Raw genomic sequence first — 14,016 nt, 5'->3', positions numbered from 1 at the left:
CCAGGGTGCACTTCCCCTCTAAGGCCGACAAAAAAAAGAGAGGCATTTATAGAAGACAGAAACACAGCTATTCCATTAACAAGAGCTGGATTTCTAATTAAATAATAACTGATGCAGCTAGAATAATCTGATCTGTAAAGGATGGTAGAGAAGGAAGTAAGGAACAGAACTGTACTATCATTTCTAGCATGAGCTACTGAATTTTGGATGAGGTTAAAATAAAACAAAAACTAAACATCAATGAAGGGACGTGTTACTTCAAATTTAAACGGCAGTAAGTAGAAATAGGAAATGATGTGAAAGAAACCGTACTGATGTTTAAGGACGATACACCGATTTTTAAAACCTGCCCCCCAGCTCCTGCAGCAGTTTCTTCAGGTAGTATTTTCCTGTACTTGAAATACACCCCATCTTCATTTTGATTCTACTGGAGCATCCCCTTCCTTTCAGAGAATTGTCGAGAAAAGACCCTCTTCTCCCCATGAAAACAATTTGATTCTGAAGGGCATTATGTACCCAGTTCAATTTGAGAGTGTAGATATGGCTTCAGAGATGGTTTGCAGCGAGTATATTTTGACATTTCTGCCAAGGATGAGATTAAGTATGAAATATCGAAATTACACGTTAAAATAGATGCCATTTTACTTTGTTTCTTCCTGAATAGCCCTTCAGCTCTTGAGGCACATACATTTTTCCCCAGGCAAAATCCCCAGGCTAAAATAACTAAGCCTCATATCTTCAGGAAACCCAGCTTCCCAAACATCATCCTGAGGTATCTGATTATCTATCGGCTGTAGTTTCATTTCATATTTAATCATGTAAATCTTACTTGAAAAAGGATAAATCCTACACTTATCTGTCAATTGCTCAGATGGGATGCAGTCAATGACAATAATTAATTTTCTAGTACTTCTTTTTAAAATGTTGCTCATTGTTTAAGCCATACAGTTAGAACTCACAAGGATTCAAAAACTGATTCTGCCCTGGCTGGTGTGGCTCATTGGATTGAGTGCCAGCCTGCAAACCAAAGGGTCCCTGGGTGGATTCCCAGTCAGGGCACAGGCCTGGGTTGCCCTGTAGGCGACAGCCGGGTCCCCAGTAGGGGGCATCTGAGAGGCAACCACACATTGATGTTTCTCTCTCTTTCTTCTTCCTTGTCCTTCCCTCTAAAACTAAATAAATAAAATCTTTTTTTAAAAAAAGAACTTATCCTTTTTATACTCAAAACATAACTTTCCCTCCAGGACTGCCTTCTGGACCAGCATGCTACCCCACATTGTCCCTGGGGGAAAGCCCTCCCATCTTCCAAGATCTAAGCCCATTCCTTTGCAACCTCGGACTCCCAGGAAATTTAGAGTCCGAGGCCACCATTCTAAACACGAATAGATGTGTCTAGGCTACCACTCCAAACCTCAGGTGAAAAGAAATATGAATTTAAATTAACACTGAAGAAATTTATCAAACCAGTAAAAAGGTAAGTAAATAAGTAGCTCCTAAGGTCTTTCAGACCACCATAGATTTTTTTAAGTTTAAGATTATGTACTTAACCTCAAAGCTTTTAAAATTAAGAGAAATTAAAATGCATATTGAATTGTCACATTCTAACAAAGCCAACCTGATCTATCTTGCAAGCATTTTTGTTTAGTTCATAATTCTATCACAAAAAAGTTTATAGATTATGACCTCAGTACCCACTCAAGTACTAAATCATTACACGTTAAGTTATTACAAAGAGACTTTAATTGCCTGTTACACTTAGCTCTTATTTCAAATCAGAACCCATCCTGGAAAGCTATTGACAGAATGCTAAAACAGAATTAAGAACTAAAAGATGAAAAAGAGAAACAAAATATGACAGGATAGAGGGAGAAGATGATGTACAAAGAAATCTATGAGTAAGGAAGATAGAGAGAATAAACAGAAGGCAGGAAGCAGAGAACTAACGCTCACCTCCTCAAATTTGATAGTATCTATTTTTTAAAAAAATGCAATTAAACACTTCCCTGTACATAGTGTTGTGGGAGAGATGCCTGACAAAGAGATGACAGACACAGTGATGGTCAGAAGGTAAACAGGAGGTGGGGAGAAGGGAGGGTGGAAAGGGGAAGGGCAGGGCAGAGAGTGCCAACAGCCAACGAAGCAACCCACGACGGCGCAGGCACAGCTTAGTGCCCAGCAGCAAAGACAGCTTCAGAAGGGCGCACAGAGGAGTTACCATTTGGTCTTCTCCTTAGCAAATCCCTCTTTTAATCGTGTGTGTGTGCGTGTGTGTACATGAGGTGTGTGTCTTGGGAGTGAGGGAGAAAGGGGGGCACGTGGGGAGTCCCGTAAAAGGGGAACATGAACAACTGCCTGAACCACTACCCAGTGGAATGCTGCTTGTGCCACCGGCCTTAGTCCAGGCACTCGGGCTCTCATTCCCTCGGATCCGCAACTGCTAATAACACTGCGGTGCTGGGAGGCATTCTGTTACTCTCAATACAACTTGCTTAGAGTCAGCCATTAGCTGGGGCTTAGAAATATGTGCGGCACAGTGGTCATAACTGACTCAGCTTGCACTCAGCGTAGGAGACAAGACGACCTGACAGCAAATGGTATTGTTCACATGGGGTAGCCAGCAACAGGGACACAGATCACCCTTTGTCACTGAAGTGACAACAAATTCTGCTCTGATTTAAAATAACAAAATTAGTTGCTTTTCCAGTTCTTTGTGCAGGAAGCCTGTTTTATTCTTGCTTCAATACTGAATCTAGAAACAAAGCAGTAAGTCAATTAATCCTTATAAACGGCTGCTAGGAGCTTCATTTTCCTCAAGGAGTTAAAGGAAGCCTTGACCACTACACAAAGAATATGAAATCTCTGTGCTCTATTGCTAACACATATCTCCAATTAGGCGTAAAGACATTTTTACAGCTTTTATGCCAAGTTTATATTACTAGATGTTAAAGAATGTGTGCTAGCACTTAGCACTAAAGCTGGCTAATCGTGCTCTTGATAACAATGGTTTATGATTATATCTCAAGGAAAGCAGGAATAAGGCTTGTACACAATTTTGTTGTTACGTGATGATGTTGAATGGAAACAAAAACAAGTGGCAAAGCCAACCAAAATCTTTTGTTCTCTCTTTCAGAGGCTAAGCCATCAAGAGTTATAATCAGATTTTTTTACACATCCTTTGGAATACATTCAGCTAAAAGCTCTTAGAGATTTTAGGATGAAGGCTAACTCAAAATTAGCAAACACATTCATGTTTTCCAAATTTTTATGTGCATGAACAATGTAGAATTGGACCTATAAAGCAAACAGGTAAAGGATAGCAAGAATTTTTAATTAGCATTTCATTATACTGCCAGTGTGAAAAGAAAGAAGTCAAGTATTAATAAGGTACGGATTTCCCACCACTGGGATTTATTCTGAATTCATTTTAAGGGGACATGTAATCTAAAAATCTCTACTCTAAAACAGTTACAAGTTGAAATACTACTACTTGAAAAGTAAGGATTGGAGCTTTAAGAACAGTTCTTTGTACACATACACCATCCACGCATTGATTTGTAATTTTAACTTAGAACCGTAATGCCCACTTATTTCATGAAAACTGATTACACACTGGATAGCATATCTATTTTGGATACGAATAACAGTGTAGAGATTACAGTCATGCACGTGAGTTCCTGTTCATATTTCTTTTTTGGTATGTGCACTTCTCAAAACCACACAAAAACATATCAAAAAAGAAATACACTCACTAAAATTTAAGGTTACTCCAACAAAAGGGTTAATTGGAGAAACAAATTTTCTCAGACTGTTAATAATGGGAACGACACATACTATGCGCCCATAAGTAATTCTCAGGTATCTTTGATCTCCAGCCCCACGCGGCTTCTGTTGCCTCCCATAGCCTGGCCTCTGGGACTCTCTCAGAGCCAGACATCTGGCTACTTTGTTGTTTTAGACTAATCTCCTCCCAGGAGAGCTCAAGAAATGACACCAGGCAAGGAGGGTCCTGGCAAGGGAAAAAACATTACGGTATTAGCAGATTTCTTTTCCAGTGGACGAGACTATCAAAATTGTCTTCGAATTTCTATAGGGCTCTTAGGAGCTCTTCTGTTCCATGGTTTTACTCCAGCATTAATTTAAATGGAATGTGGATATTGTATCTTTAAGGCTCATCAATCATCTTTAAAAATTCACTGAATGTTAATCAGAGAATATTACAATGTGTAGGAGAAAGTTGCGGGGAAAAATACAAATCAGATTAATGCTTCACCCATCTGTTAGGGCTGGGTGATGGCTGATAAAACAAAGATTTTAATTGTTAGCTGAAGGGTTACACCAAAATTGTGGGATAAGGTCGAAGATTTGCAAATCCGGTTGCATGCCTCCCATTATGCCAGCCCCCTATGCTGCTGCGTCTTTTGACTGGGATTTTTTTTTTTTTTTAAAGAATCTTAGCTACCAATTTACCAGAAAGCTTTTATTAAAGGGTGCCTCTGCGAAGTGCCTCTGCGGAAACCAAGCAGGATTAAGAAGAAGTAACATAAGCTTTAAAACACAGGTTACAGTCAGGACAAAATATTAGTTTTGAAGAGACAAAAATCATAAATATACTTCCCAGGGCAACAAATACATCAACATCATAATACCTTTTTAGGGGCTATTGTGCAATCCCCCAAATCTATGCATTCTAAGAAAAAAATAACTTACCTTTCATTACACAAATAGAATATAAGCCAAGTATGAAAAATGCTTCAACTGTGAACTTTAATATTTTATCCTAAAATCACATTTTGTCTATTTCTAATATATTCAGAAAATATAGTAAATCAAATGTTAACAGTACAATATTTATATTCTTATATAGGATAGAAAATTCACCAGATTGCTAAAATACCTAATGCACTCACCTCACACCTGTCAAAAGGAAGGCCTTGTGTTATGTTTCAGTTGTCTTCACAATATTAAAAATACACAACTATAGAGGACCTTTTACCTTGTACTTCATTTCAGAAGTTAGCAATTCCAACACTATTTTATCAAAACACCGCATACTGTTAACATCCATTATAACTTCCACTGAAGATAAAAATTGTCAGAATGTAAGAAAGGCCATCTTAGGCAATAATAATTCATTTATGATTATATAATTTCCCAAGGAAAGAATTTCCCAACAAAAGAATTGTTACAGAAGTAAGCCAGTCACAAAAAGACAAATAGTGTATGCTATCACTTATATGAGGTTCGTTGAGTAGTGAAATCTGTAGACACAGAAAATAAGAAAGTTGGTTGCTAAGGGCTGGGGGGAGGGAAGAATGCAGAGTTATTACGTAACGGGCAGGGAGTTTTACTCAGGGGAGCTAGAGCTCTGGAGATGGACGGCGGCGAAGGTTACACAACAACGCAAGGCCACAGTTAGGTCCGGGGGGATGAGACCTGAGAACTGGCCACTGGATTCAGTGAACACAAATCACTGCAGAGCAAGAAGACCCTCTTGCTTAGAGTGGTAGAAATGGAAGATGAAGCGAGAGGCATGAAGGGATTAAATGAAAGACTTCTAAACCAACACACAGAAGTCTTGGGAAATCTAGGCATGTTTCACACAGGTTTTAGAGCAGCTTGAAACAAGCACCCTCAGCTGTTTCTAGTAATCCTAAGAATGCCCAGTGAGGAGGATGAAACTGAAGTTAAAAGCAAGACACAGAAGAGAAGGGACAGGAAGTGCCTTTGCTGCTGCTACTGTCACTTCTGTTGCTTCACTTGCCAAAGAGGAAAAAACCGCTGCCACTTCCCAGACCGCACAGGAGCCTAGGGGGTAAAAAGTACACATCTGCCAGCCAGCTTGCAAGCGGGATCAACACGGCCAGCTTTTGTTGAACATGAGAGTCCTCCAAGACGCCGTTCAACGTCCGCTGCAAGCAAAAGCAGCGGCCCCATTTCACAGAAGAGAAAGGCAAGGCCCAGAAAGGCCAAGAGACTGCTGAGGCTGAGATGAGGGACTGACAGATCCGATTTCCATCTCACTTCCAGTCCTCTCTCTGTCGATCAGATCTCCTCTAAATGCCTTTATAAATGTTTCAATGACTCTTATCTTCATGCATGGATTAGCAAGATCAACTCCCCACTGATAATGCAAAATAACCCTGAAATGTTTCAGGCCTCCCTGATAAGCCAGGAGTGGAACTTTTTGCCTCCGTTTGGGCCGTGATGATCTTGATCTTTCACCTCTAGCAAAAATCCTCTCCTGGCTGTAACTTTAAAGTTAGTAATGAGTGCCTCATTTGCTTTCCGAGCAGATAGGAAGCCTTTTTTAAATACACTCACATCTCCATGACCTCCATCTATGACTTAAAGAGTTCACCACATGCAATAATTTTCTTTGCTCAGGAGGCATTCTTAATTTGTCTCTGAAGAGATTTGGGCTCTAACCCCATTGATGAAATTAACACACACACACCCCCCCATACAATTTTAACTTGTTACCTTTCTACTAAACCTGAAATCAAACCTTTCCCTAAAAGGCATTTGGAATTCTATACGACTGTCAAAGGGTTCTAAAATCTTTCAACCTGTTAAGTAAAATCTAATCACAATTGAAAGAAGCACAGGGTCCTAACCCAGGACCAGGGAAGAGGACAGCCAGGGACTGCAAGAAGCAAGCCCGACCGGGAACCCCGAGCTGAAGCTCTGTCTGTCCCACACTGCCAGGTGGGGCTGAACTCACTCGGGACACATCTTGGATTTTTCTACATACACTAAAGGAAAACACTAATTTGACAATATGCGCCAACAGAAAGCCATTCCACTCTGCTTTGCATATTTGTATGAGGTTTATAATGTGAAATGGAGGTTTTTGAATAGTACAGTGTCCCACGAAGTGCAGGCTTCTGGAGGGCAGGCCCCAGGCCTTACCTCCTACTTATTCTCCCTGGGAGAAAACAGGGTCCACGTGAAGTGTGGCTTAACTACTGGGTGCGTATCACGTTCCATTTCTAAAGCTGCACGGTGGGCATAGAGGCCTTTATTATTATGCTTTATACTGTATAAATGTGTTCTACGCACCTTTTGGAGATCTGCTTTTTCATAATTTTAAAAAGAAGCAGAATCCTGAGACCCATCCATCATACAGTCTAGTTCAATAGGTCTAAGGCACACATAAGAATGTGTTTTCCTGATCACCCCTGGTAATGCCAGTGTAGGTGGTCTACAGAATCCACTTTGAGAAACAAACAAAAAACCAAACACACATATATAATAACATGCCTATAACCAGTACACTACTATTAGTGGTGAACGTGCCTATTTTCATCGTCCAAATTACCAGACTTGGCCTCAAACACAGATAACAGAGAGCTTGGCATAAACTATTACTCTCACAGGTCTGGACGTGTCTTTCCAGCTTTCCCTGATTTATCTCTATTATGATTCTAAATGTTTTTTTTTTCTTTTTTTCCTTCAGATAGTTGAAGGCAGATATCATTAATTGTACTTAGTTTCATGCCCAGACCCACAAAATTTTACAAGTTATACAGGTTTGCAACTTTACCGGAGAATTAGGAACATGAAAACTTAGGAAAATGATTTCAGTTTAAAAAAGGACCTTCTTTTATAAAAGAAATTCTTGAGGTAGTTACTGTAAGGCAGAAGTTACTTGAATTTTAATACAATGATTTCTTTAGCAAGACCCATGAGGGTTAAAACTTCTGTAAGCCTTTTGGAAAATAATCGTACTTTTTTTACCACTGAACTTTACATTTGGAAGAGAAGCTTAAACCTAACAAATGCATAGTTTTAAAGAAAGAATACGTGTTTATACTCTATCTCCCACATTATGATAAAACAGAAAACACTTCAATCTATCTTCTTTATTATATTTAGAAATAAAATGGGGGGTAACGGGGAAAAGAAGGGGAAGGGTCAAGTCAAGGAACATGTATAAAGGACCCAAGGTCAAAGCCAAAGTGGGGAAGGATTGAGGGTTGGGAGGTGGGGGTGGGTGAGGCAGGGGGAAGTGGTGGCGGGAAAATGGGGACAAATGTATTTGAACAATAAAAAAATAATAAAATATAGTAAAAAATAAAAATTGAAAAAAAAGAAATCAAATTAGGTCTCACCAAGTCAGTCCTTTATTACTAGAGGAAAGAACTAAAGCTACGTGTGTGCACACACTACCAGTATGACCATCCTTAGACGTTGTCAGCAGCACTTTTGAAAAGTTACATTTGAAACAATGAAATGAATAAATAACAATCCCAAAAAATGAGCCCAGCCATGTTTCCAATATTTAAATAAAAGTCGTTTAAAATTTTAAAGCCACAAAATAAGACTGTCAGTCAGCTATACCCTAAACAGTCTCACTTTCATACCTAAAGGATATGCTAGCATTTCAGCTTATATGCAGTTACATTGAGTTCCTTCTGCTGCTAAAAATTACTATAAATTCTAGTTGGCTCCCTAGAACAAAAAATACCTAGGTTATAAAAATGAAAATTGTTTTATAACTTTAACAAAAGGTAGTAAGTCTATTTCTCAACAAAGTACAAGCTGAGAGTTTAAAGGATACAATAACTTTCACCCATGACAAAACCTTTTGGTAACAACAGTTTTATGGAAAAAGCCTTTACAATGAGAGGCATATAAGTAACACAAAAAAGTTTCTTCCTATGTTACATAACAACTTTGCAAAATAAAACTAAAAGAATCATTTCAAATGACACTATTATATCTGCATACATCCCCCAAATCACTAAAGTACAAATATGTTACATGGTCACAGATATTCTTTTACACCTGAGGGCATATCCTAACTTGTATATACATTAAAGATGTACATATAAATATGAGAGCATAAATTAAATGTTTCCAAGTTTAATACCACAAGTCTCAAAGAGAAAAAAAGGTTTCTCACATGTCATAAATACTGCAAAGAGGAGTCAGTTTTCAAGGACACAGAAATGCACCCTAGCAATTTTTCTACTGCGTCGATGCCCACGTGGGTGCAAGGCGGCTGCACGCCAGGCGGAAAGGAGACCCTCAGGGGCCCGGGCTCACAGCCGTCACCCGGTGGCACCGGACACTGGATTGCGCGTTTGGACCTTTTTATTTACATGCACCAATAAATTCACTTTCCGTCTGTACACTAGGCTAATCATCCCTTAAATTCACTTCAGCAAAAGCTTATATTCAGTCACCTTATAACATTACTTTAGAAAAAAACGGAAAATTCTAATGTTTTTACTTGCAGATAACTTTCTTCCATACTCTGACATATTATAAAAGTCTGTTCATTTCACAGCAGAAGATACAACCAAACTGGACTTTGCAAGCGTCATTTCTGAAGCTCTGTTTTCAATATATATGAAAATTTGAATCTTACTCCCCAGCGCTTGCTAGTGATGAAGACACATCATATAGGCATTTAAAGAACTAGACCAATATTACAAACAAAGGAGATGTCTGTAAACTCAACATCAAAATACAACAATGATGTAAACAATTTATCTGCTGGGGAATGATCACATAAATACATTTCTTAATATTATATGTTAATGCCAAGAAAATGAGTGAACTTTGAACTTCTGCCAAAAGTCATTTGAGAACAAAAAGGTTTTTTGGCTTTAAAGCTCTGATGGGAATCACATTAGAAAGAAAGAGATAAATGACATCTTTAAACCAATTAACAATGGTCCCAGATATACCAAAAGAGACCCTTTCCTCAAATTCTTTCAAGGCAACAGAAAAGCCTAGCAGGCACTAGTCCAAGCCTCCTGTAACTCCTCTATCTCACTATGCCACAACTAAAAGAAGCAGCTGGCGTAATGAAACAGCATGTAAACCCAACTATCTGCCGCTTCTATTCCTACACCAAGAAGCTAAATGCAGCGAAGTAAAAACCCACAACAGTGGTGCCCTGCTTTGCTTTAAACGCAAGACTAAACCTCCGCTGGGCCCTCAGTGCCGCCAGGCACTGCTACCGTCCTCTCCCGCCCATTCGTTCCCTCATCTGATGGCAACAGCACATTTGTCCTCTCATCTCCAACACCCGTAGCACTGGGCGTATCATGACTCTCAGCTGCTGAGAAAAAATAAGTTATCAGAAGAGAACTCCCAAGTGCGCCCCTCTACCAACCTGTGTGGATCTGTCTGCACATCCTCTGCCTCCCTTCCTGTTATTATGAATAAACGATCCAAGTCCTACCGAAGCTCATACAACCCAACACCAATCTCTCCCATTTGCCCAAATAAATTATCCCAGCACTCTCTCTCTCATAAACCAGCAGCTTCATCTCTACTGTACAATCCCCATCATGATAGAAACATGCGGTCATTTCTAAACTAAAAAAACAGAAACAAAAAAAAAATCTTGACTCCCTCGTCCCCCTTTAAATATAGCCCCATTTCTCTACTCCCTTTCATCACAAAGGACCTCAAAACAGATGTCTCTACTCTTGTCTCCAGCTCCCCTCTTCCTGCCTTTCCTTGCCCATACTCCCGACAAGCACTTGCCCCTGTGCTCTACCAGAACCGCTCTGGCCAAGGGCACCAGCAACTTCCACACAGCTTAATTCAAGGCTCAATTCTCAGAACTCACCTTACACAACTTACATCAGCAGAGTCTGACATAGCTGATCCCTCGGCACCCTTCAAACGCTTTCACCACCTGGCTTCCAGGACAACATGCTTTCTTGTTTGTCTTTCTATTTCACTAATTCTGTTTTCTATCTTGCCTTCGCTAGTTACTCTTCATTGATGGAGGGCCCCAGATCTCTCCTTGAACCTCTTTGAGTTTCTATCTATGCTCTCTCCCCCAGTGATCTCATCTGGTCTTGGCCGGAAATACCATTTATTCACCAATGGCTCCCTAATTTATATCTCCAGTTGAGAGCTGAACTTCAGCTCTATCTATTGCTTTCTGACATATCCATTTGGACATGAAACAGGCATCTCCACACAATGGAAACACAAACTCTTGATCTTTACCCACATGGATGACTTCACAAGTGCTTCCCAGTATCCAACTCCCTTCTTCAGGACATCAACGACAACACATGGTAAAGCCACATGACTTGTTCTGGCCAATTTAATGTGAACAGAAGTGCCAGGTATCACTTCCAGCCCGGACAGTGAAAAGCCACTTGTGAGTCTCCAATCTCTCTCCTGCTATGGCAACTGCCCACGCTCTGTGATCCGGCCAATCGGTGTACCTTCAAGACCTGGGGCCTCCGTTAACAAGGCTTCCTTAGTGACAATGAAGACCTTCCAGCTGACCCACATGGGACATGTACCATGCGCAAGAAATCAACTTTATACTTTTAGCCATCGAGACTTTGGCATTCTTAGTTATCACCCAGACTGATACCCCCAAACCTACTCTCACATAGTACTCATCTTCATAGGAGCAACTACATCCTTTCAGCTGCTCAGACAAAAACCTTGAAGTCATTCTTAATGCCTCTCTTTCTCTCGCACCCCACATCCAATTCATCAGCATCCCAAGAGATCCTTCCACATTTCGGTGACTCCACTACCATCTTGTTCTTCAAAAAGACACTGGTAAGAAATTGAAAAAACAAGCCACACACTGGGAGAAACTACTTTAGAAAACATGTATCTGATGAAAAGGACTTATATCTAGACTATATAAAATGCTCACATCTCATCAATAGGAAAACAAAATACTCAATTTATTAAAAAAAAAAAGAAGCAAAAGATTTAATAGATATTTTATCAAAAAAAGACATGGACAGCAAATATGCACATGGGAGGACCATAATGCTCACCATTACAAGTCACTGGGACATGCAAATTAAATTAAAGCCATAACGAGATACCACTACACTCATATTAGAATGGCTACAATGAAAAAGAGCGACAGTAGCAAGGGCTGATGAGACGTGGAGCGCTGGAACTCTGCTACGCCATTGCTTGAAAGGCAAAAGGGCACAACCACTGCAGACAATACTTGGCAATTTCTTAAAATGTTTAACGTGTCCTTGTGGTAACAAGGAAAGTGTCTGTATACTAACAGAAATGGTTTGCTTCAGAAGCTATTTATAGATGATTTATAACTGTTTGTGATTCTTCCCTTGCTTGAAAATGCTAAAACATACGCCTACTAGGTGACCCAGCCATCTCACTGCCAAGTGTTCCTACGGGAGTTGAAAGTATGTGTCCACTTAAAGATCTGTAACAAATGTTCATAGTCCCAAAGTGGAAACTGCCCAAATGTCCATGGACAAGTGAGTGGGTAAACAGATTGTGGCATATCCACACAAAATAATACAACTCAGCAATAAAAAGGAATGAATTATTGATACACCCGATATAGATGAATCTTGAAATAAGTATGTTGAGTAAAAAGACAGAAAAAGAAGAGTACACATTGTATGATTTCACTACATAAAAGCCTAGAAAGCGCAAACGGATCTACGGTGATGGAACAGATCAGTGGTTGCCGGGAGCACGGCGGTGCTAAGGACAGGCAGGGGGGATTACCGGGGGTTCAAGGAAACCTCCGAGGCTGCCAGACATAGTCACTATGTTCCTCACAGTGCTGGTCTCACAGATATGTACATCTGTCAAAACATTAAACTGTTTCAAGGTGTGCAGTCTATTATGTGTCAATAATACTTCAATAAACCTGCTGTTAAAAAGAAAGGAGCAGGTGATCAAGAAATATTTTGGGAATGAATAAAGTGGATGAAAATTTTAAAAAAGATGCTGAGAAACCAAAATCCTAAGAATGAATTGAAGGGGCAACGCTGATATCTTCCCTGATTCACTGGTACCCTTTTCTGAATGATGGAATATATGTGGAGAAGGAGGAGGCTCCCACAAAGCGAAGCCCCTCTGTATAAAGCTGTACGCCTTTCTCTCCAGGAGAAGCACCTGTCAGTAGCTCCTGAAATGGACAATTGCTCTCCCACTATATAAGTACTCTCCTTACGCCACAGTCCCCTAGCAGCTGGATAATTTCTTTGAACTTAATCTTAAAAATCTGGCCTTATTTCATCTTTGCATATCACCTTCACTAACCATTAAACTTATACTGGCTTTTTTTCCACGAATTTAATTTGTTACAATTTTTTTTAAGAACTAAGGAATGGCTGGAGTGGGTGTCCTCAGTTTGCGAGTCTTTGAGGAGGAGCCCCTCTCCTTGGATTCCTGGTCCTGTCTCCCAGTTTTCCACTAAGATAGAAAAATCACCATCCCTTCTTTACTCACCTCCCTTGCTCTTCTCTTTGAAATCCCAAATTCTACTCATCATCATCAATTTTAGCATCATCCTAATATAGAAATACACTCACTTCTGTCATGAGCTGCTAAGGTTTTGTGTCTTCTCTGACATGGTCCCTTCGTCATAAAACAGAATAGATAAAGAAAAGCACAGCACCCACTTCTATTTCAATGAAGTTAGCCCATGACTCACCTCATTTCCACCAACTGCCTTGGTTAAAATCACTGCAGAAGACACAGGGGGAGGCATGCAACCTACAGTCTGCAAACTGAAAAATAGAAGATGCAATTATAAATAGTATTTTTTTAAATCATAAACAGTTTTCACTTCATTCATTCTGAAATAGCAGAGCTGAGTAAATGAAAATAGGAGAGTGATGAGCCATGCTCACTGCCCTGTTGAGTTCTGACAATTCCATGAGGCCACATGGCTTGGGAGATGCTGCAGATGCCTGGGGAGGCTCTCACAACATTCACAGGCTGGGAGGTTTTATTTTTTAAATTATTTAAGTTCATTATGTAGTTCAGGAAAAAAAGATTGTCAAGTTTTAGTAAGTACAGTCAATGAAAGATAAGCAAAATGGTTAATTATTTGGTAAGTATATATAATTTTTGACCTGAGGTTATTTTCAAGTGTTTTTTTCTGTACATTTTTTATAGAAAGGCTTTTGGCAAAAATAAACCTTTAACACCACTTCCAAAGTTCAAAATTATGTAACAAAACAAAAGCTACATTTGCCGATTCCTTTCTATAAAACAGCAAGTCTCACACTTTCACCTCAC

The 14,016-nt window shown here is 39.7% G+C and overlaps 1 protein-coding gene across 1 annotated transcript in view; it reads right to left on the bottom strand.

Moving 5' to 3' along the window:
- Positions 1 to 14,016, bottom strand: part of SLC10A7 (solute carrier family 10 member 7) — a 195,239-nt gene that overhangs the window by 163,535 nt on the left and 17,688 nt on the right. The window contains exon 4 of the mRNA XM_054562781.1: positions 13,427 to 13,502. Coding sequence (XP_054418756.1) covers positions 13,427 to 13,502 — 76 coding nt within the window. The remainder of the gene's footprint in view (positions 1 to 13,426; positions 13,503 to 14,016) is intronic.

This window comes from Pteronotus mesoamericanus, unplaced genomic scaffold, assembly GCF_021234165.1.
Source record: "Pteronotus mesoamericanus isolate MK-2021 breed Mesoamerican mustached bat unplaced genomic scaffold, CSHL_Meso_final contig_163, whole genome shotgun sequence".
Classification (NCBI taxonomy): domain Eukaryota; kingdom Metazoa; phylum Chordata; class Mammalia; order Chiroptera; family Mormoopidae; genus Pteronotus; species Pteronotus mesoamericanus.
The sequence above is the reverse complement of the archived record's forward strand: the minus strand, read 5'-3'. Positions and strand labels throughout refer to the sequence as shown.